The sequence below is a fragment of the Geotrypetes seraphini genome, chromosome 5 (assembly GCF_902459505.1).
Source record: "Geotrypetes seraphini chromosome 5, aGeoSer1.1, whole genome shotgun sequence".
NCBI lineage: Eukaryota > Metazoa > Chordata > Amphibia > Gymnophiona > Dermophiidae > Geotrypetes > Geotrypetes seraphini.
In genome coordinates this window covers 48,063,680-48,089,117 of record NC_047088.1, presented here as the reverse complement: position 1 = coordinate 48,089,117, position 25,438 = coordinate 48,063,680, and the positions used below count along the sequence as shown (strand labels likewise).

The following is a 25,438-nucleotide window of genomic DNA, read 5'->3' as shown; positions in this document are numbered from 1 at the left end:
AATAAATATCCACAAGAAACTACCTAAAAAAATCCCTGAATCATTTCCAATGCAAACCCCTCCTCCCTCCCTCCCACCCTGGATGTGTATGTTTAAAGGTCAGTAAAGTAAAGTTAGTTATCATTCCTTACAAAATGGCTCCCAAACATCCAGAAATTTCCTGTAACTTCCCTGCTGTATAGCCATCAAATGTTCCATTTTAAAAGTATAACAAAGAGATTCCAACCAGAAAGTGTAATTTAACCTATCCCAGTTCTTCCAATTCCTCAATATAAGTTGTACGGCAACCCCTGTCATTATAAAGAGAAGTTTGCCTTAATAAAATTACTCCCAAAGTGAAATTGCCTAAAGGAGATCGCTCCATATTCAAAAGTTTTTTTCCATCTCAACCTTCATAGGTAAATCAACAAACAAGATCCCTCTCAGGTTACACCTAGCACCTTTCCCCTCCCACATTTAGGCCCTGTTTTACTAAGGTGCGCTAACTGATTAGCGCTCGCTAATCGAATTAGCGCATGCTAATCAGTTAGCGCACTTTAGTAAAACAGGGGATTAGTGACCAGGTGGAAAGTCAAAAATGGCACTCATTTCATGAGTACATTAAAAACCAAATTCTTTGCATTTGCTTGCACAATTGCTATTATAGAATATGACATATAACTTTATTAAAATCTGGACCTCCTAGACCTGCCCCCCCAGGCCCGCTGAATTCCACCCTTCCCCGCCCTGTTATGCCCCTGTACCGCCCCCAACCCTGCCCTAGCACCCCCTCCCCACTGCCTGCCCTTGTCGTGCAGGAGGGCATCCACGCATGTGCAGATGCGACTCAATGATGTCACACGCACCGCCCGTTTATTCCCTGCTTCAAAAGGTCACTGTATCTCAAGTTTCACCAGTATTTTAGAACAAAATTTGCCAAAGTCCAGCCTGCTCTAAAATACAGGAGAAATGGAAGTTTATGTGCTGGGGGCATGCAAAAAAAAAACAAATAACAACCCCTATCTACTGTGAATAATGCTTGTAAACAGAGGGCCAATGTCTTACCTCCACCATGTTTGAACGCAATGTAAGGGAATCTCCAGACATTTCCTAGTCCCACTGCATAACCAATCATAGCTAAGAGATACTCAGTTTTACTTGACCAGTTTTCACGATCTAAATTTTCATCAGTGTTAGTCGCATTGAAATCCTGATAAAGAAAACAGAAAATCTGAACATAAATTACACTCTTATAATATTTAGCTTATGGCTATTTAGCATATGTAGCTTTTCACCAACTCATCCATGTTATTTCAGACTGTATTTTTGAAAAACAAAAATAACTGATATGCTAAATTTTACAGACTTGCAGCTACCTTTAAGATGTGCTATTTCACTATTAACCACCATTATTAGTAACTATGGGCTCCTTTTACGAAGGTACGCTAGCGGTTTTATCGCACACACCAGATTAGTGCGTGCTATAGTGCACGCTAGCTGAAAATCTACCGCCTGATCAAAGGAGGCAGTAGCGGCTAGCGCGCGGGGCAATTTAGCGCGCGCTATTCCACGCATTAAGGCCCTTGCACACCTTTGTAAAAGGAGCCCTAGGTCTCAGTCCATAAAATAGGACCTAGGTTAAAACAGGATGTCAGGTAAAGCATGTCTTAATGGTAGTAGTAAAATAGCATATTAATAACTATACTCCTAATTGGTTTATCTCATTATGCTCTAATAAACTGTTCTATGATATATTACCTTGAAGCAGCCTGAAGGCAAAATGTAATTGAATCAGATGTTTTATTAAAGCCCTTTATCTATTTTTGAATCTGCTATGGTGATACTTGCGGTTTCTGTCAAATGAGAAGTTAACCAACCATGTGTATAACTCAAAGCAAGTGGCAATGCTGATGGGGATATGCACAAATACCCCCTCTTTTACTAAGGTGCTCTAACCAATTAGTGCGCGCTAATCGAATTAGCGTGCTAAACGCTAACGTGTCCATAGACTAACGTGCACTTGTTAGCATTTAGTGCGCGCTAATCTGTTAGTGCACCTTTGTAAAAGACGGCCATAGTGTCACTGTAAAAATGTGGAATACCCGTATAACAGCAAGAGAATATTTCTGTGTACAGTATATTTTGCTCTTGGCAGTTCTTAAATACTATCAGTTCATATCCAGTGATAGCTAGCTGTACCTCTACCTGTAGCTCTAGTTTTAGATGCTGCACTTTTGACTTCATGCTTTTTCCTGTTTGAGCTTCCTACACCTGCTTGGAGAAGGGAGTTTAAAAGGGGACTTATAGAGCCTTACAGACGTTATGGTACTAGTAGCTGTCAAGGACTCGTGTCAAGGCTTCTGGTAGCTTCTGGAATTAGGCCCAATTAGAAGCCAAGTTGGTTCTTGGATTTTCTGAAGGGGTGTACCTGATGGCAGAAGGTACACCTCCTAAAGAGGATTCCATCACAAAGGTATCTGTATGAACAACACTTAACATCTGATATGAACTGTACTATTTACCATCTGAACACTATCAGCCTATTCTGTGTAATGAGCATGAATTAAGCTTTATTTTGTAAAACTTTTCTGGAAGAGAGAGGAAAAGGATATTCTGATTTGAATAAACTGCTTCATTCTTCCACAGAGAGTATTTGAACCTGTACTGGATAAGTGTGATTCAGAAGTTCTGTCGGGAGTAAAACTTTGGAATCTTCTCCCTGGCATCCTGAGGACCTGTTCAGACTGGCTACAGTTTAAGAAAATGTTGAAAACACAACTGTATGTAGAGGCCTTCTTTTAAGGTTATGTTGGAGAGAGATACCTAATGAGGAACTTGAATTATTATCTGTGCTCTACAACCACTGAAGATTGATGATATGTAATTTCCTGCAGGTTCTTTCTTATTTTTAATAGGTTAATGTATAGCATGGTTGTGGTGAATATGTATATTGTCCTCTGAACCATTGTGAATGTTTTATTTTGTTAACTGCTTAGTTATAGGAGGTCAGGAAATTTTAGAAATAAATAAATACAGAATGGCTATTAGGAAAAGTGGGACTTAAGTTGTTATGCCAATTCTTATTCACGTTTTACTTGTAATTTGAGGTTCTCTTCACTCTATCATGGCCTTCCTCCCTCTCTATGGTGGTCTAATGGAGATATATTGAGAATTTCTTTTCTTTTTCTTAATGATATTTCTTTCTGTACTGCCTGAGCAAGATTATTCTTGTGAAAAATTGTTTAAAAAAAAAAAAGAAGGGGGGGCTTACATCTGTATAATAATAATATTAATAATAATTGTATTCTTATATACTGCCATACCGAAAAAATTCTAGGCGGTTCACAGATAAAATGCAAATTAGAATAATGGACTTAAAAACAGATAAAGACAGAAAGTATTTACAATATAATGCAGAAAATACCGGCATGGCAGGGAAAGAAGTAATACATAGAACAGATCAAATACATCAAATTGAATATAAGGAACTTGATGGAAAAAATGAAGCAGAATGCATTAAGATACCAGCCTATCAAAGAGTTGAGTCTTTAACAATTTTCTATAACAATGTATATATAAGGGCTGCCCAAGCCACGCCCTGAACTTGCAATTTGTGCATGACAATGCATGCACTTCTAAGTCGTGGTTTCTTAAATGCATAATTTGCACATGTAAATGTCACTTAAACCTTCTAAACATGCCTGCATAGTGTCTGAGTTTCTTTATCCATACACAAAATACCCGAGGCTCAGTCAGTCCCTCTAACTGTATCTAATTTTGCTGCTTTGCTAGGTTTGGGATTTGATGATGTGGCGATTTAGCACCAGCAGGTGCACCTAATGACTAGTTAGTACGTTCACCTGAGCCTAGGCCGAAAAGAGAAACCGAGCTGATGCTGCCCTAGAAGCCCTAACTTATGTTATGAAGAATACGACTGGAAGAAGTGCATCCTTGCTGCACTGGGGAATGAAAGTCAGGCTCTCATGGCTCCAGCATCTAAGATACCCTGCTGCAGTGAGAAAGAAAGTCAGGCTCCCCTGGGCCCAGGTTCTAAGGCACCCCTGTCGAAGAAGGAAATGAAAGGTTGGCCAATTGCAGCCAAGCTGATGTAGACCTAGGAGGAAGTGCCCTCCTCTTCCCATATATATTATCCCATCATATCATATCCCCTATTCCATATCCAGTCTGTTGCTACTTCTTCTAGATGACCACAGGAATTCTTCCAATTCAAATAACTCAAAATCTTGGTAATCCTAAATTTTGATGAATATTTGCAATATATGGCAGGTTTTTTTGTATGTAATCTTTGTACATGCAGTGATCTGCATTTATAAAAATATAAAACTTGAAATGTTCTATATTCAAACAATCCTATCTATGTTTAAAGAAGATAAAAAACAGTGAAGTATTTTAGGGATTGTGACGTTAGTTTATCTTAATTTGTTATAAAGTCACTTATAGCAAGACACAGTCATGTAAACAAATATTTTGCAGGCAAAACAAACTGAAAATGCCAGGAATGCATGATATCTAATTTCATAACCATACACGTGCCTAAAAACTTCATGCATATTTTCGAATAAAAAGTATTCCAGAAACACTGTGGGAGTAATTTTATAAAGAAGATGCTAAAATTTATGTGGCAAATACACATGACTGGAATACTAGCACATATATGCACGTATATACATACTTACGCCTATAAATGGCATACATCTGGCTACATGTAACTAGTGCATATTTGAAAGATGGGTGGAGTCTGGGCAGGACTCACACTTACAGTATATACATAACACAGAATACCTGAGATACACAAAGAAGTAATGATCTGCAAACAAAACAAACCAGCAGACAAAACAAAGCAGACCAGGAAATATAAAAGTGTATAAATTTATTCTGAGCTAACGCCCAACCTGTCTGTGTCCCTAAACTAAACTAAACTAAACTAAAACTTAATTTTATAGTCCGGATCTTCAATCAAAAAGGTGCTTGACTCGGTTTACAATAATGTAAGTATAGTACATAAATATAGAAGAAGAATGTAATCTAGAGTGGCTTGGTTTCCAAAGTGTTTAGTAAACAAGATAGTTTTCAGATCTTTCCGAAATAAAATGAAGGGGCCTAGACTTCTAAGTGAAAGCGGTAACTCATTCCAGACCTCCTCACAATTAGAGCCAGGACACAGGCAGGTTGGGTGTTTGTTCAGAATAAATTTGTGCACTTTTTTTATGACCTGGTCTGCTTTGTGTCGTCTACTAACATATTGAACACTACGTTATAAGTTATATGCATATCTTTTGGAAACTAGGCATGAACGTTTATACCAGATCTATGACTGGCATTAAGGGCCTGATTCTATAAATGCTGCCCAATGGTGCCTATATTGTATGCTCTGCTTGGTGCAGTTGCCAATCAACCACTAGGCGCCGCTTACAGAATCCCAACTAGTGGCACCTAGACGTGCTTTGGCATCGCTAGGTATTCTAGATGTAGGCGCTGGTACATTAGGCCAGGCTTTACTTGTCCTAATTTACTAGCACCCAACTCAGATGCCTATCCATAACCATGCCTACCTTTCAGGCAAGTGTCATTAGGCATCAGAGGGCGCCTTAGGCATTGCTAGGCATCCTAAGAGTTTAGCGTCAAACTCTTAATTGGTGAGTTAAACTTTTTTTTTTTGATTGGCTGAAAATTGGCATGGTCAATTGCCATGCCAATTAAGCCACTTTATAAAAAAAAAAAAAAAAAGTTGCATGTGGATTCCAAAGTTAGACATCATTAGACGTCATTGATTAGGGCACCTGGCAGCAACTAATGTAGACGTCCTATACAGAATCTGGCCCTAATAGCTCACGCCTAAGCCTACTTTCTTTTAAAGAATAGGTTTCAATCAGGTGCCCTCTAAGTGCCGAAGTTTAGATACCCCTTTAAAGAATTGCCTTCTAGGGGAAATTTCTCCAAATAGATTAGTATGGTGCATACCATGACAGCAGGATGTGAAATGTGATCTCAGTCTCTCAAATTTATTGCTAATGCTCACCATAATACTTGATTTGTGCCAAAGAGAGCTTCTTTCTGGAGGTCATATGATGCAGCAAGTATAAGCAACTTATCGAGGGGCACTTGGGAGTTCTTTCTGATCAAGTCTGTGGCATCCAAAATGATGGAAAATACTGTAGCTTTCTGCTACATTTTCTTGGTCCCGAACTGCATTTCTGAGTACTTAAGGATCTTTCCTCTCTCCAAATGAGAGACTGGGACTGACACCTCTACAATCTGGTGTTTTTCTCTTTTACCACTATATCTGATTTTCTGGCATTCAGCATTTTATCATTTGGGAGGGGCATGTCCCATGTGATCGCAACCCCCTGGTTCTTCACAATTCTTTTAGGGCCGTGATCCCAGTGCTTTTATGGGACACTGATGTAATGCTTACAGAGTTTCCAAAAAATAAGACAGGCCACCTTGCTGTGCCTTTCCCTATAAGAAGTTTCTGGCTTCAGCACTTCCACGAGAAGAGCAACGGTTTCCAGCTCTTTTATACAGAATCTATAAATGTTTGTTTTACATATACAGTATGTCTGTTCTTCAGAAAACCCATATTTTCTGCATTAATTTATGCCCATGAATTTAAATTTTCAAAAGTATGTTTGCTGCTAAGCAGTGGTGTAGCGAGGGTGAGAGGCGCCTGGGGTGGTGGTACCCCTCCCCCACCCTTCTCCATCCCCCACTCCTTCCCCAATCCTTTTTGCCGCCCCCTTCCTTTCCCTTGTACCTCTAGTTGTTGTTGCGGCAGTCAACAACATGCTCCTCGTGACCCCGTCGGCTCTTCCTCTGACATCACTTCCTATGCATGGCACCTGGAAGTGACATCAGTGGGAGAGCTGACAGGGTCGCGAAGAGCGCATTGTTGACCGCTACGAACAACAACTTCAACTAGAGATATGAGGGAAGGGAAGGGGGGCGCGTGCGTGGAGGGGAGGAATGGGAAGAGGCGGGGGCAGGCAGAGAGGAAAAGGGGTACCAGCACCCCCACCAACATGGTGCCAAGGGTGGCCCACCCCCCCTTACTACACCACTGCTACTAACCCCCTCTTCTACTAAGGTGCACTAACCGTTTAGCGCAAGCTAAATGCTAACGCGCCCATAGACTAACATGCACGCGTTAGCGTTTAGTGCGCGCTAATCAGTTAGCACACCTTAGTAAAAGAAGGCCTAAGTGACAAGCCTGCTCTAGCCTTGTTCTAAAGAATACTTTTGCTCAGTCCAAAAAACGTAGCTATTCACAGAATCTTACTCATATATGAAATGTCATTTTATTTAAGCTTATATCTTTGAGAAAAGCTAAGTTTTACCCCTGGAAATGCTTTTAAATATTGCAGTTTCCATCAAACACCTTGATGTAAATAATACAGGTTTACTATCCAACATCAATCTCTCATGCAAATACAACTTTCCTCTGGGAAATGATCTTACAGCAAAGTACTTACGACTTTCTCTGTTTTCTTTCTGCAGCAGTTGAAGAATCCAGGCAGTGAGTAACCCATCTCTTATAATCGCTCTTAGCAACCTGGGAAGTGAATTTTTGGAGACACTCTGCCCAATGCGGTTCCCTGTTTTTCTGACTGTCTTTTCCAAATATGCTCAACTTAAAAGTATCCTGGCCAAGAACTAGGACAGGAAATAACCTGATTGGTGCTTTACTATTTGGATGAGTAAGATATGTACAGTAACTACCACCCACTGTTGCAACAATAACGGAAAGAGGACTTTACATTTACCTGGCCCTGATTACTTTAAAATGAGGTTTTGTAAACACAGGACATAGATCAGAACCACACAGCACTAGGACTGACTCCTGTCAGTGTGGTTTATTAGGGAATTTTTCCTATTATAATTACAGAAAACCTAAGAAAAAAATGTTTTTTTTCAGGAGTGATACATTTGCCAGAAATGGAAAAATTAACCCTGATACTTGTTTATACTAAGGAATCTATTCTGAAGACAGTTCTTACTTCTTTTCATATAGCAATTTTGTCCAGATTGCCGGTTAGTGGTTACCAAGTTTAATGCCTCGATAAGTGATATAATTTTTTTTTTGACTGCAGAGATATTTGAAGTGCTGAAATTATTGAGCTTCATAAGTATTTTAAAATGCAACTGAAAATTAAAATAAAAATTCTGAAAATATTTACATTAGAGATAAAGACAAAAAATGTTAGGGACTCCTACACTAACCATGCACTAATCAGTTAGCACACAGCAATGGAGATGCACTAATCAATTAGCACATTCTCTCAATTCCTGGAACACTCCTATGCTAACAATTAAAATCTATTTTTTAGCATTTGGGAAGCGCTCATTGATCCCAAAACTACCACGGGACACCTCAGTATATCCCATGGTAGTGCTTTTTTAACCAGTGGTAATCACGCATTGGTGCTTGCCATAGCTTAGTAAAATGATTCCATTGTTTGGAGCACAGAATGATTACGAGGGGCTATTGAAAAGTTCTAATTCAACCAAGAGAATGATGTGGAGTCATGAAACTTACCAGTTACTCCACACATTTCTTGACCCTTTTTGTATCATATCAATGAAATGTAAAGTGTCAAGAAAAGTGTGGAAAACCTACTTATTCAGATTTATTGGATTATTGGAAGTGTCTTTTCCACGTACATTCATAAATGGGTGAGAGAAATAGATCAGCCGGATTCTTTGAATGTTCCAATTGCACATATGCCTGATTAGGATAACATGCTAGCTGCAGTTTTATCTGCATTCAAGAAATAATAAAGTAGATTTTATAAGCATCCATGATAAAAGCAGTACAAAAATAATCTTTTTCACTGTGAAGGGAATGGAGTAGGCAGCCTTCTTTAGAATATTTTACATGAACAACATCAGATTATTAGTGAAGCAGCCAAAATTTTATACTTCTCAGTGCAGTACCATTCTGTCTGGTATTTATTGCCAAGGTTCCAAGTTTTATTTAAAATTTGATAAAACACTTATAAAAATTTCTAAGCGATTTACAATTAAAAGAACCAGGGTAAAAAAACAACAACTCTTAAGTCATACAAGACCAAAACAAGGCAGTCACTGATAGGAACGGAAAAGAAGGAGGGAAGAACTACAATTGTAATAGAAAAGTAACATTAAGTAGGTAAACATGTAAGGGAGGGTAGAATGATAGCCTTAAAAGGCTAGGTTATCACTGTGGAGATATTGATTTTAATTTTACAGGTCTGATGTTTGACAATAACTCCAGCTCTTAAATGCAGGTAAATAAAGCACTCAAGATTTGTTATTCATGCTTTCTCACTAATCACAGAAGGGATTGTCATGCAAATGGTTACCAAAAATTGGAAAAACTGGGACAGGCTTAATTTTTCCTTTTGGTGGGAAACTTTGGGCTTCTTTTACTAAGCTGCGGTAGCGTTTTTAGCGCACACTGCATATTAGCACATGCTAACCCCCGCGCTATGCGGAAAAACTAACACCAGCTCAATGGAGGCGTTAGCATCTAGCGTGTGCGGCATTGTAGCGCATGCTAAGTGCGCGCTAAAACCGCTAGTGCAGCTTAGTAAAAGGAGCCCTTTGTGTCTATGCTATAAATATGAAAAAATGTATTCAGAAACAATGGGATATAACAAAGTTTTTAAATTAACATGGGGCCCATTAATTGAGTTTATGAAATCTGATTAATTTGTAAGAACCCTTAATTCTTATTTGATTCACATACACATTCAGGGAGTGGGGGAGGAGGGAGGGGGAAATATATTTTATCTTATCATCTGATAGATTGTAAGTGTTGTTCATTGTGTTATTTGGTTGATAATTTTTTGCACTTTGTACTCATGTCAAAAATTAATAATAATTAAAAAAAAAAGTCTCTTACATGCAACTCTCTGCTCAAAGTGAATAGCTCTGGGTGCTGAAAGTGAGAGCAGCCACTTTCACTTCTCAGTAGTACTTGGAGTGGAAGATAAGACGTTGCCAGAATGCTTATGGCACTATTGGCTGGATTCTATAAATTGTGCTCAAAAATTGGCACCAGAAAAGATTGGCACTAAGCGCGATGCTACAGAATCACATCATATCATCATCTATAAAGCGCCTTTTTTAGAATCATGCTTAGCACCACTTTTTTTTCCGCTCTACTTTTGGGTGCCAGACTTACGTCTGCTGAAATATGGTATAAGTGCTGGTGCCCAAGTTAGGATGTGCTGATCCATTATTCTGGAATAGTGCATGCAACTTTTTGAAATGCCCCAACATGCCCATGCCCCTCCCCTTATCAATTGCATGCAATGGTATTTGGGTACCATATGCTATAGAAGAGTGTGCAGTGAGATGTGCACAAATCCTGTTATTAGTTAATAATGTTAAGAATTAGTTGTTAGTAGCCAATTATTGCTTGTTAATATGCAATTTTAGGCACTCATAGCCATATCTATAAAATCTGGGGAAATATGTAAACTCAAAAATTGTTAATTAGTATTTTTTTTTATTCCCCCAATAAATATTTTAATATTAATAAGTGCTCAGTCTTGTATTTCCTGCATGGAGACCATAGCAAGGATGTTGCAGGACCATCATCGCACTTATAAGTCCTGTATATTAAACATTGTTCTTACTCATAACAAAATCCTCTCATCCATTTCTGCATGTATACTGTTTGCTTTCTGTTTACAAAAAATATAAAATTTATAAGTTTCTGAAAAAAGAAAAATTCCACTTATTTCAATCAAGTTGGATGATGAGGAATGACAGCTATGGCTCCATGATTATATTTTCTTCATTACTTCAATAAATATGTGCAAATTGTGCAAATCGTGCAATAGTGCATATTGTGCATAAGTGCTATTGTGCTTCTGATACTCCTCAACTCAAAAATTGTGCCATGGATTTTTTTTAAGGACTTCATTGTAACAATATATCTGCCCTTCACTACATTGCTAACATCAGCAGAAAATAAAAGTCTTAGCATTGGAATTAAAGATTTCTGATTCACAGTTCCCCGTGTCCTCAAGTGAGATATATAACTGTAGATACAGAAATGTATAATCTGAAAATGAATGGCTAGGCAATGATTTGCACTGGAATAGGCAGTTGTGTCCATTTCTAGAGGGTGTTGGCTTAATTTAATAACTTCACTTCCTGGCATGTTGAAATAATGAGGCTAGTAAATGCATTTTTGCATACAGTATTAGGCATGCTAGCAAAACAGCATAAATCCATTGGTTTTTGAATGGTCTTGTGGATCCTGAAAAGATGTGTAATATTGCTGACATCTGAAATCTGTGATGGGAAAAAGTCAGTGCCACTTATTAATAAGAATATGCACTCATTTGAAACACGAGATGTTTAACATGTTCTTCTAAAGCAGGGGTGTCCAACCTCAGCCCTCGCCAAGTTGGATTTTCAGGATTTCCCCAATGAATATGCATCACTATCAATAGCCCCAATATTGCTAAATGCCCTTCCTCATGAAAAGTGAAAATGGGGGCATTACAGATGTTGATTAACTCTGCAGCTAGATTGATCACAGGTACTTCTAGAATGACCCGTATAACACCAGTATTGAAGCAGTTGCACTGGTTACTAATAAGACAAAGAGTCCAATTCAAAATTCTTTCCATAATTTGTCAAATTGGTACCAAGTCTCTCCTGCTTTTTTTCAGGAGGGTTTTTTTTTCTTCTTTTTTTAATCTATCAGCCTAAAAGAAGTTTGAGATCAAAAAACAGTATGAAATTATATTTGGAAAGTAATATGTTAATCTCCCACATTGGTACGACTATGTAGCGGGTGTAAAACTGTGGAATACCCTGCCAGGAATTTTGCATTTGTATGTTGCTAGATTGAATTTTAAGAAAATGTTCAAAACCCAACTGGTTGCGAAGGCTTTTTTGAGTTGAAATTTTATATTCAAACTGGATTTGAAGATCTCTAATGTTTATCGACCATTTTTAAGAGGTTATTTTTTTAACAACTGAACTATCTATGTTTAACATTTTATGCTTGTTGCTATGAAAACCTTGTAGGTAAAATACGGTATATAAACTTTTAAATAAATAAATAAATAAGAAGCTATTTAATGTCATGACATTCAATAAATATTGCCAAAATATCAAATTTATTAAACTTATTTGTTAATCTTCATAAAAGCACATAAATGCATACAACAGCAACAAAACTTTCACAACGAGATTACCCCCTACTGCTTACACCCCCACAAATCACAAATAAATAAAAGAAAGTCCACTCAAAAGTTTGTACTTCATAAACTTGATAAGCTTGATACCCTCCTGGACAAAAGATCGTAATACCTGTCCTTGTTGGTTTCACTTGCACAGATCTCTGTGATTGATTCTACATTTCTCATAAGAAACTCAGTCCAGCCCGACACAGAGCTGTTTCGCAATCTTGCGTCTTCAGGAGCTGTGACTCAGGAGGTCTCCCAAACAAATACATAAAATCTTTTCACATTTACATAATACATAATAATTATCCAAAACATCAAATATTATCATTTACCTGCTCTCACATCATTAACACTGTCATTTGCACCTCTGCTAACATTTCCCTCAACAATAATAATAACACCAGACAATATAATGGCAAAATTTGGGCCGCAGCTTTATTAACTCCCAAAGTACAATAAATCCATCAGTGATAACCATACATCAAAAAACAGTGTAGCATACCAGTGTAACATAACAATCACAACCCCAGGAGCTAGTCGGTGCCAAACTAGCTCCATACACAAAAATGTCCCCACAATCCCCATACCCCATCCCAGCAGGGCTCGTGGTGCTGCAGAGTCCTGCCGCCACCCATGGCGGTGTTGTACATGAGCCGCTCAAAAACAAATCCCCCATAATTTTCCTAGCCACACTGGTCCACATTTTCCCCAAAAACATCAATTTTTCCGCCACCTGCAGTGACACCTTAGCTAGTCACTGCACCCCCAAAGCTGTGACCCTGTGGGAAGCCATAATAAGCCTCTAACAAGTCTTGGACCGAGCTCAAAAAGATATCCATTCCAATGTCCGATAAGTGAACTCCATCCTCCCTATACAACCCCTGGCAATCACTCGACAGTAAATCATGACTCAATACCAAACCCCCCAACAAACTCATAAATCTAGAAACCTCAGAGTTAACTCTCTTCCGCAGACGCTCCACCCCCTCCACCTGGCAAGCATCCCTCCAAACCCGCCGGAGAATGTTACAAGACCAAACAAAACAAATGTCAAGAAAATAGAAGGTAGCGGACAAGTCTTGCTTCATTCGACAGATAAGATTTACCCCTTTGATACTACACAGATCATTACTCCCAATATGCAACAAAATAACTTGAGGAGAGGAAAAGCGCTGAGCTTGAAGTAAAGTTGGCAGGACTTGTTCCCACAGTATGCCCCACAAGGCCAGCCAGCGAATGCGCACTCCATAATGAACCAGGCCAAGGTTGGGCCCCCAACGAGATTCTCGAGCTTGTTTCTGCACCCAAAAGATGTAGGAATGGCCACACAGCCACACGCAATTATCAGGAGGCAATGAATCTGCAAGAAAAAACTGGAAAATTATACAGCAACAAAAATAGGCAGAGAGCAGACATAGCGCTGATAACACCTTGAGCGCCAGCGACCAATTCTGCACAACAACATAGCCAAGCAGCGTAAGACGCCGCCCCAATATGGAATGAATATGTCCCAAACTGCGCTGGATCACAACCCACCGCTACAAGACACATTTTCAAAACAGTAGCGAATTGAAAATGCGTCAACAGTGAACCATCCGCATGAATGAGCCAAAATAATCCCCTTCCTGGACGCACTCCATGATAACCATGTGCACAACTAACTGGACATAGCACCCCAGCCCGAAGTGCATGCAAAGAAACTTACACCCCTTTTCCCAATTGCTCCATCTTGGACCTAAGAATATGCAAGTGCAAGCAAGTGGGCAGCAACACCACATCAAGCACCAACAACCCAGTCCCACCAGAGGCCAACTTAGCCGGCGCTACCAGCTCACATACGCGGAAAGCAGCAAAAGAGGCAACACTGAAGGCTGCACGAAACAACAGCACCTTAAAAAACCATCAGCACAATTGACTGGCAAAACATCCCAAAAACGCTGCAAGAGCTCAGGGGAAATAGGCAAGCGCCCAGGTCATACGGGCCCCACAATACCAGATCTCCGAAAACCAGCAAATAACTTGCGCACCAGAAAGGAAGCACAAGGATTATCATAGCCCAAAATCTGAGCCAAAAAAGCAACACTGGCCAAGGAGACCCACACCATACCCACCGACCATCCCGACTGCTTAGCAAACAACAAAAATTTCACCATGGCTACGACGGAGAATGGACGTGCACCCCCCGACACCGGGGAAGCCAAAAATTGCAGCACACTTTGCCATCCTGATCGATAAGATTTCCACATATTAGCAGAAAGACAGCTCCTTAATAACTCTGGCAAGGGTCCAAAATGCTGCTCCACAAGTCCGCCGGCATATCTGTAGGCGTGTCGTCGGCCATGGGAACCAAAGCTCGGAAACAAGCCCACTGAAATCGAGTTAAAGCATCAGCAATCTCATTAAACATTCCCGGCATATGCTGAGCTGAAACAGTGACATTCAAATGCAAACAACTATCATACGCAGCAGCTCCACCAACAAAGGACAACGAGCCGATTGCGCATTAATAGTGTGCACCACTGCAATATTATCGGAAAACAGCACCACTCTCCGATGCCGTAACTGATCCCTCCAAATCATAAATGCCACCCAAACAGGAAAATGTTCTAGAAAGGCAGTGTTAGAACACTAACCCCGATCCCACCACCAAGCAGGCCAGGGCTGAGCACACCATACACCCTCAAAATACGCTCCAAAAGCACAGCTGGACGCAGCATCCGTGTTCAGCCTCAAATCAACAGAAGACACCGCCTCTCGCTGCCAAACACAAACACCATTAAAGCACTTGAGAAAGCAATCCCAGAGGCGGAGATCTGCCTTAACCCCTTGAGTGATCCAAACTCGAAAATGCTTCTTACGCAGAACCCGAGAGAGCAGGGACAATCGGCGAGAAAAAACACACCCCATAGGGATGACCCGGGAAGCAAAATTAAAATGACCCACCAAAGACTGGATTTCGTGAAGAGTCAATTTAGACTTTCCCAAAGCCTGCAGAATAGCCGCCCGCAAAGTCTCCACTTTAGCCGCCGACAAGCGAGACTCCATACGTATGGAATCCAATTCCACCCCCAAAAAAACTAAAGTAGTAGCGGGCCCTTCAGATTTTTCCACCGCCAGTGGAACCCCCAAAGAACCAGTCACAGCCTGAAACGCCGCCACCAACTGCGTAGAATCGGTAGCACCCCCAAACAAAAAATCATCCAAATAATGCACGATAAATGCAGAACCTGCCACGCACTCGGTAACCCAATGAAGAAAGGAGGAGAAAGCCTCAAAATAGGCACAGGAGACCAAGCAACCCATAGGCATGCATTTATCACAATAAAACTGATTCTCAAATTTAAACCCCAACAAATGAAAAGACTCAGGATGCATAGTCAGCAAACGAAAAGCCAATTCAATATCGGCCTTGGCCAGCAAAGCACCCGGACCCAACCGCCGCAACATATCCACCACCACATCCAAAGAAGAATATTGGACCGCACAAAACAGTGGATCAATAAAAGAGTTCACGCTATACCCCAAAGGATAGGATAAATTATGAATCAGGCAGAACTTACCGGGTTCCTTTTTAGGTATCACCCCACGGGGTAGATGACCATATGTTCAAACATATAGGAAGAAAAAGGACCCGCAATCCACCCTAAACTCAATTCATTACCCAACTTCTCCCACACCACCTCCGCATGCAGTCGCACAGACAGAGTGTTACCACAAGAGTGAGAAAGAGGCGGTCCAGTAAAAGGAATAATGAACCCCAAATGAAAACCTTCCCAAAGCAACTGAGTCCTGTCTGCCACAGAATAAATGCGCAGCCAATCATCCAGCGCAGATAAATTAATGGGAGAAGGCGCCTTGACTAGGCACACCTCCAGAGCCAGGTCCTGCAAGCCGCAGTCCTGTACCCCGGCCACCACTCCCGCTGCCGAAGCACCGAAAGCCAGATATGGACCTGCGCATTGACTGCACCGATGTCGGTACTTACACCAGGGTCTATCACACCGCCCAGCATTAAACTGAAAACAGAACGTACTCGGGCTACTTCTAATGGGAGACTGACCGAAAACGTCCCCGCGCCCCAATGAGCCAGGCAATGGGCGAAAGGAAGATGGGACCAACGGCCCGCCGGATTGGGCTCCACCAGCACCCCCACCCCCACCGCCACTGGAACCTGAGATCACTGAACCCGCACACCAGCGCCAATCCCCGACTCCGAGGAGAAGTGGAGTCTGACGAAACGTCGGAAGAGTCATAGGAATCTGAAGAATCCCAAACGGCCATAAGATCACCCAACAGATCCCTATGCCGCCTCTTCTCAATATCCAAACGCTTAACCACACGCTGTAAATTGCATAAAAAATTTTTATCTCGCAAGCTCTTCCGCACAGACTTGTGTGCCCCTGACGCTGCTGATCCCTCCACACACAAACCCCGAGCATCCCGACCCCCACCCAACAAAGAACCAGACCCAGCCAACAGCTCATACAATTCCCCCAAGGACTCAACCGAAGAGGCAGGAACAGCAGGCACCGCACTCAAAGGACCACAGGCAGGAGCAGGAATCCCCGCAGCACTACGTCTACCCCAGCTCTAGCTGGAGGAACAGCACACTGTCGGGAACCATGACCAGCTCCCCTCTGACCCGGCAAAGAAGCAGCCACTAGAAGCCTGGAGCCACAAGCAGCCCTAGAACGCCCACCCCGACCCCCCACCACCCTCCGTACTTTAGCAACAGGCTGTCGAGGAGCCATCACTGCACACAACCCCCCCGCCGAATCCAGCTGCCACTAGCAGGCCTCACAATGTCCACTCCCCACCCCCACCCCCTGAGCACCGCACTCTCCACACACCACTGAAACCACAACCCCTCAATGAAGGGAAGTGCCACCTGACCCAGCTGACGAACACACCCCAATGGCCCACAGCCACAAACCAAACCAACAATCCCCGATGAATCAGACCGCCCCAGCAGTATGCATCCGTATGCTGCACGGCAAAGAAGCAGCAGCACAAAACCTCCCGCTCCCGCACAGCCGGCCCCACCCGCACACCCCAGCACTAACCCCCAGCACTCGACGATGCACAGGCTGCACGAAGCAAAGCCCAGCCCACACATGATGCCAAAGACCGCACAATCAAGCCAACCAATCTCCAAACCGCAGGTAAAGTGGCACTTCACCAAAAACTGTGGCCAACTTTGTCCCTACAAAAACCCTCACCCTACCAACCTCCCTCCCAAACAAAAATACCACTAAACCACCAAAACTTCTATTATTAGCTCCCTTCTCCTCAAAGCCTCCCACCAATCTCGTCTCTCCTTATCTCAGCAATTCCCTCCCACTACCTACTACCCCACCAATCCTGCTAATTCTTTCATGTCGATCCATCCCCTACCTCCCTATTTCTTCCCTCCCTCCTTCCAGAGCCTGCTAAACTTTAACCCTTAACTCCTCCGTCCCTAACAACTGGCTCAGCCAGTGTTATGTGCTCACAGCCAAAACAGCCTTAGCTGCATCCAGGCCAACCAAAATTCCCTTGTGGTCGGTATCCTTCACTCGTTGAATTGCTGTTAATAATCTACAGACATTAAGAACAGAGTGACGATGTTGTACAAAGCCAACTTGTTCCAGGACAATCAATTTGGGCAATAATAATGCCAACCAATTGGTCAAAATTTTGTCCAAGATCTTAATGTCTACATTAATAAGAGAGATCGGGCGTAAGATTCAATATCTCCCTCCGGCTGTCCCGGTTTAGGTATTAATGTAATATGGCATGGTTTGCACCCGGTAGGAACCCACCCCCCTCCAGGGCCACCGTGTAATAAGCCGCTAAAGGACCACAAAGAGAAGGAAATAATAGATGGGGAGAAACCATCTGGACCCAGGGAAGTGCAATTTTTAAGTTGGGTTACCGCTACTTGAAGTTCCTTCCCCTGTATAGGCCGATTCAGATACATTCGGTCTGGAGAGGACTGCCTGGGTACCCCTACGCCCGCCAGATAATCACTAGCCGCAGGTCCCTCCAAATTTTCCTTCATGGAATAAAAAGCAGCATAGTAATTGTGAAAGCTATCGGCAATATCTGGTGTAGTGGTCACCGTCACTCCTGACTTAAGGAGGAGGTGAGGGATAAAGCGATTAGGTCTCCGGGGTCTAGTCAAGGTCGCCAACAGTCTACCAAATTTATTTCCAAATTTATAATAATGAAATTTAGAATAATAAAAATAGCGCTGTGTACGCTCATGCAGTAGTGTTCAAGGCAACTTGTGCCGCTGTCATGGCCTTCCTCGATTGAGAAGAGGGGTGTGCGATGTGTGCCCGCTTCAAGATTCTGTAGTTTCTTTCCAGTCTCAAAATCCCCTGAGAGAGTCTCTTTCTCTTGGCCACTACATAAGAGATAATATCTCCCCGAAGGACTGACTTAGCTGCCTCCCAAAATAATTAAGGGGTGTCCATATGTTGAGAGTTAAAGGTAACATAATCCTCCCACTTCGAAGTAAGATAACTAGTAAAGTCCAAATTATTAATTAAATAGGAGGGAAATTTCCAAATCCCTTGGGAAGGAAAACCATCTCCGTGCAAAATATTGACCCAAATGGGGCAATGATCCGAAATGGAGAGGGGACCCACCTCTGAAGAATTAACCTGGGGGAAGGAAGCCGTGGAAAGCAATATATAGTCTATTCTAGAGAATGTGTGATGAACCCTCGATTGATGAGTAAAATCTCAGTCCATAGGGTGCAGGAGGCGCCACGGATTAATTAGTTCTAAGGTATCACACAGATAGGAAATACCCTAGTTATACTAGATGGTTGAGAGGGGCCCTGTCCCGTTCTATCTAAATCTTGATCCAGCATTTGATTTAAATCCCCCAATAGAATCAGTGGAATTGTCAGATCCCTAAGACCGAGACGGACCAAAGAAGAAAAGAAAGTGTGGTCATATTGATTCGGTGCATATACTACCAGAACATTGTATGATTGACCAGACATTGTAATTGTGCACAAGAGGATTCTCCCAGCATCATCCCCGTATAAGTGCTCCACCCTTCCCGGGAATCCTTTCCGTATTAATAGGGCCACTCCTGCTTTCTTATTAGGCAAAGAAGCTGATATCACCTGATCTACCCACCCTCTCCATAGTTTGGCATGTTTAGCCTCCGTAAGTCGGGTTTCCTGCAGACATGCCAATTCTGTTCTATGATGTTTAAGGCATTGAAGCAGCTTAGTTCTTTTTACTGGGGAAGTGATGCCACCCACATTCCAGGACAATATCCAAAAGGTCTTACTGTCAAGAGAAAAAACACATGTACAAGCATGCCCACAGTAAAATCCCCCCGGGCGCCCATCCCTCGCCTGGGAGGCTAAATGGAAATCCCCACCATATAGATCGGAAATAATCCAAAAATCAAATGTACAGAGACACATTGGAATATACAAGAAGCAAACCCCCATCCCCCTCCCCACCCCTCACTCCCAAATCCAATCCACTCCCCCCCCAACAATCCCAATGTCCCTCACCCCCACTCATCCCACCAAATACTATGTTTTCCCAAAGCCAGCCAGGCAATAGGAAAAGAGAGCACGATAATGAAACCGTCAGAGCCCCGACCCTTAAGTGAAGCTAGTAAACAAATAAAGAGACAAGCACTTTAGCCATAAGTACTGAGCAAACACTGAACCACCATTATAGACAGTAACCTTGTATAACAAAAAAGGCAAAAACGTTCAAGTAGAAGATGATGCAGAGGGCTCCAGATGATTAATAAATTATCCTGCAAGAGTCGCAGAATCAAAAACATGCCACTTTCCATTTTGCTGGATTTTTAACACCGCCTGGTAAAGAAACATAAAGCGGCACTTCTGTTCTACGAGCTTAGCACAGAGAGGGTAGAACACCCTCCGTTTATCCATTAAGGCTGCTGAGTAGTCCTGGCCAATCCGCACTGGAGTAGATTCGTAAGTCAGCGAGTCTCTCTTAGAGCGGTAAGCTCAAAACAATTCCACTTTATGCCGATAGTTATGCAATTTACCGATCACCACTCTAGGTTGTTGGTCCGCTCCAGATCGGAAGTCCGCACGATGCACCCGTTCAAAGCGTGCGGGGCCTAAGGAAGCAGGCATGGGCAGCTCGCTGGCCAGCCAAGATTCCACTACAGAAAGAAGCACGGAGTCAGCAATATTTTCCAGTAATCCAATAAACCTCAAGTTGCCCCAGCGCAATCTATTTTCTAAATCTTCAAGCTTTTCCTGACAAGAATGCAACTGGGTCTTGAGCATTGCGACATCCGATGCCATCGATGTGGCTTCATCCTCCACTGTGGAGACTCGATTCTCTAGGTCCATGACTCTAGTAGAATTGTTTTCCAGGAGCGATTCAAGTTTAGTAAGTTGTGAGGAGATTTGCTCCATGCGAGGACCAACTTGTAGTATTGCTTGTTGAAGTTCCACTCGCATTTCGGGATTAAACGCCAAACTAACTGCACAAGGTGATTCCACCATTTTTTCATCTCCTGGTTTACTCTTCTCTTGTTCCTTTTTTGTAGATTTTGAAGTCATGACTGGTTGCAATTTTGCCAAGTGTTTGTCCATGTCACAGCGATCAATTGCGCTGAAAAAGATGGGCAAGTTGCTCAAAGAACGTCTCTTTTAATAATTAAATGAGGAACAGGGCTCTGGAGCCGGCACGAGGTGCTGCTAACCAGCTCAGAGCATCACGTGGTCCCTTTTCTTTCATTTTTGAAAAGTTTTCCTAAACCACTCATTTAAATCTTGGATCAGGATTGAGGACTTGAGTTTTGTGTAAGTGAAATTATATGATTTATATATTAGAATTTCCTCTACAAGTATACTTACGCAAATTTTGCTGTACAAGATGATTAATGCTTGTTAAAATGGATGAAATTATAAATAAATAACCCTCCCCCCAAAAAAAACAAAACCCCAACAACAACGAGTTTACAATCTCTGAGCTTTCAAGCTGTGATCCTTGTTAAACTTCCAGGGCTAAGGGTGGGTATGTGGTGGAGAATTTCATAAGGACTCTGCAAGCAGAGCATTTGCCCCTGACCTGGAATCTGAGTACCAGGAGAAATGCTGCAGTGCAGGGGATGGGGAACCAGTTCCAGAAAACAGGAATGTGGCTGGAGTCAGTGAGAATAGGGCAAGGAAATGATCCAGTTCTATGGTAGGTGGGAACTCACAAACTGAGAGATGAATTCAAATCTGCCAATGAGAATAAGTCTTGCCTGCAGCGGAGAGTGAGAAGTGGAAAGCAGAGAATGAGTGGGTGAGTTAATACTGAGAAAACATGAGAAATGATGTTGACAAATGAATGCACAACCCTAATACACATGAACAGGAGGGTAGACCTGTTGCTGGAGGTGAGACATGGTCTGCAGTACAACAGAAACGAGAATTGGACCATTAAGAGTGGACTTGTGGTCTTTTATATTTTTATCACTGCCACATTTTAATGAAGAGACTGTATTCAATGCTTTATACCTTTTAATGTACTTAATTTATATTCATACAAAAATGAATAGTTATGTTGAAAATAAGCTGTTTTGTCACATCTAATAAGGTCCACCAGTTGGCGTTCCATGTTGGGATTCATGCACATTTCCGTATCTTTTCCCACGATTTTTTTTCAAAGCAGGTCCCCAGGATGTAGTAGGTCTACAATTGTGTAAAATGCGCTGTATGAAAAGAAGATTTCTTCTGTTAGAGATATTACAATTTAGATAGTAATATACCATGTCAATGGAAGGCATAAACTGGGAAGCTTAAGGGCCAAATTCTATATATGATGCCCACAAAATTGGCGCTGATCAGAACAGCAATTAGCTCGATTCTATAAAGGACTCCGCTACATACAGAATTCTGCTTAGCAGCTGTACAAGTCACAACATTTAGGCAAACCCATTTAGACCAAGGAAAACCAAGCCTAAATGCCTGAGCCTAAGTTGTGTGTGGATCAGGCATATTTAATAACAGTGCGCCTAAATTTTAGAAATGCCCATGATCCACCCATACTTATCTCCTGCCACAGCCCTTTTTCAGATTTGCATACTAGTGCATAACCTTCCAATTAGTGCCAATTAACATCAATTATTAGGTACTAATTGCCAATTATAGGCACCAATTAGCTTGTTAAAAATTAAGTTGCATGCTCATATTGGCTATCCACATTGATTTGTGCATGCTACTTATGGCACTATATACAGAATTTGGGGCTGAGTGTGCCAAGTGACATATGTGACACTCAGGGACCATTTCTTGGCACCCCCTCATCATTTTTTAGTAACAATCCACACTTTGCACAACAAGAGTGTACCTAGGAAAAGGCAACATCTTACATACTGCAGTGAGCAGTAGAACATCAATACACCCATTGTAAAACCAAACAAGCCAGACTAGTACAGATTGATCCTACACAGTCAATGCTAACAGAGAACCATGTCTTTCATACACACAGAACACAGAAAACACCTTCACCCAGTATGGAGTATGTAATGACAAACTAAACACCCCCCTCCCTTTTTTTTATTTTATTTTACAAAACCGTAGCATCAGAGCTGTTATCACCATGGCCAGTGCTAAAAACCATGCTATAGTTTTGTAAAAGAGGGGATAAAATAGAAATATGTAGACAAAAGTTAAACTGAACCACCACGAAGCTGGATTCTGCATACAATGCCACACCACAGAAACAGTGATGCATGTCCCCTAATATTGTGCAGACGTAAATTTGAAAAAACAGAGAAATAGCAATCATCACTTTACAAATTAACAAATACCTCCCCCCTTATGAAGCTGTCGGTAAAAGCTCTGATGCTCATGCAACTTCTATGAGCATTGGAAATTTTACCACTGTGGCTAGTGTTAAAAAACCCTAACGTAGCTTCATAACCCGCCCCCCAAAAGTGTGTGTGGGGGAGGGGCAACAAAACAAAAATGGAAAATAAGATAATATCATTTTATTGGCCTAATTCATTTTTCAATTAGCTTTCAGAGGTCAAAATCTGTTTTCTCTGGTCAGTAAAGTAAACTGCTGTTATGGTATCCTGTCCTGACCTGAGGAAAGGGGTTTTGGTTTCTGAATTAGTCAAATATGTATTACAATTAGTCCAATGAAAGGATCACCTTATTTCCATTTTCTATTTATAAATATTTATCAATACAGCTACAATACTACTTTATCCTAAAGCAAAAAAAATAAAAAAAAAATAAAAAAATAAAAAAAAATATATATATATATACATATACATATAAATTTTTTTTTCTACCTTTGTCTTCTCTGGTTTTTGCCTTCCTCATTTTTTCGGCACTCTCTTCCTTCCATCCACTGTCTGCCCTCTCTCTGCCCCTTTTATATGGCATCTTCTCTCCATGTCCTTTCCAGAAACTGTCTGCCTCCCCCTTTCATTTCTCCTTCCACCCCATTAGTCTGGCATCCATCTTCTTCTCTTCCTTCCCCTCCCCCAATGGTCTGGCATCTCTCACCTCTCCTTCCCTCTCCCACACTGTTGTATATATGAAACAGCCATCCCCCAATTCCATCAATTAAATTCTCTGCCAATCTTAATAAAAAAGGTCCCTTTTGGCTTGGCTCCATCCTCAACATACTTATTCCATATCCACATCTTACGTTTCAGCTGTGAGGCTCAAAGGGAGCAGAAACAATCCCTAGTTGTTACTGTCTTATCAGTGCCACATTCCAAAATAGCACCAGCGAGGGAGGGGGGGAGGGGGGTATTTCTATTCCATTTGGGCTCCACAGCTATGGGGTAAGATATCTGTAGGAATAAGGGGATGGGGACAAGTCTAATAGCATCTTTTAAGTGTTGTGGGTATGCGTAATCAATAGTGGGGTGGGAATGACATTAAATATGATGTATTGAAATATATAACCCTCTCCTATGGAAATAAGAAAATATTTTTTTAAAGTGATGAGTCAAAAATATATTTACAATAATAAAAATGAAACAATTTTTTTTAAAAAATTGCCTACACCCTAATACCCACATAGAAAGGTCAGACACCTAGAAATAGCTGGTTTAGATATAAAAGCACTTCAGTTTGACAAAACCAAAGTCCTAATATTCTGTGTATTCAGCCATGATTTATTTCCCTTGGAAATGCAGATATATGATGACTTCTACTAACTTATTCCTAAGTGAGGTTGCAACATTTTTTCAAAATAATTATGCTAAAGATGTGTTATACCATTGCACACTCCATTGCATTAGATACACTTGATAAATCTATCAAGATAATAACAAATGTATATATATCTAAACCCTTCTCCCCCCTCCCTTCCATACAATTATTTAATTGAATCAATCTTTGTCATAGTTCTTTTTACATTTTCCTTCATTTCTACAAACGCTCCCCTTTCCCCTCCAATCATAAATAATGTTAAGAAAATGGTGTTTATTCATTACAAAACAATGTCAATGGCCCCCATATTTCATTAAACCTTTTATAATTTCCATTTTGTATTGCTAATAAAGATATTTGAAAAATAAAAAGATTTGGAAATATTCTGTTCAGATACTTGCCTCCCATAGGGTTCCCTTAGATTTGTAAATATGCATTATGGCAACAATAGGTATCCACATGAGGCAGGTAATTGTCATAAGCCAGCCTAGTACGATTGACCAAACGGGATATTGAATTGGACCATACGAAGGTGCTGTAAATGTTACCAAAGACCATAATAATATCACCTGGTAAAAATGAAAAAGTATCAGTAAATCATGCTTCATAATGATATGCACTGGTTACAAGATGTACTAGACTGCAACCCTTTTATTTTAGGACAAGAGGTTATCATGTTTTTGATTACATTCATTGAAGTATCTTTTAAAAACCTTCTGTCCTTGGCTCTTATATTTTGTTCCTCTCACCTACCTTTTTCTTCCTGGGTGCCTCTGATTTCCTTCTCTAGTACCAAAGTTCTATTTTCTTTGTTTCACTCTGACTTGTACCACTCTTTCCTGACTCCTTTTTTACACTCCTTTTTCACTCAGTCCTCTTCCCACCCTACCCTCTGATTGGCTTGTCCTTACTCTACCTTATTCCTCTCTAAAACAATGACAAAACATAGAATTCTGTGTCTGCCAAATGGCACTTACCGTAACAAAATAAGAGAGCACTCTTTTCAGCTACAGTGGCAAAATAATGTTCAGAAGTTGGTTAGTTGAGCTAAGAACCTTTCAGCACCCCCTCATACTCAACTTTGATT

The 25,438-nt window shown here is 41.3% G+C and overlaps 1 protein-coding gene across 3 annotated transcripts in view; it reads right to left on the bottom strand.

Moving 5' to 3' along the window:
- LOC117361374 (sodium- and chloride-dependent neutral and basic amino acid transporter B(0+)-like) overlaps positions 1-25,438 on the bottom strand; it is a 284,301-nt gene that overhangs the window by 54,453 nt on the left and 204,410 nt on the right. For 2 of the 3 annotated variants that reach the window (XM_033946600.1, XM_033946601.1), the window contains 2 exons: positions 24,753-24,920; positions 1,045-1,189 (listed from right to left, as the gene is read on the bottom strand). In XM_033946600.1, coding sequence (XP_033802491.1) covers positions 1,045-1,189; positions 24,753-24,920 — 313 coding nt within the window. Of the gene's footprint in view, positions 1-1,044; positions 1,190-7,469; positions 7,607-24,752; positions 24,921-25,438 lie in introns of those variants that run through there. The other variant, XM_033946603.1, reaches the window with a different exon arrangement.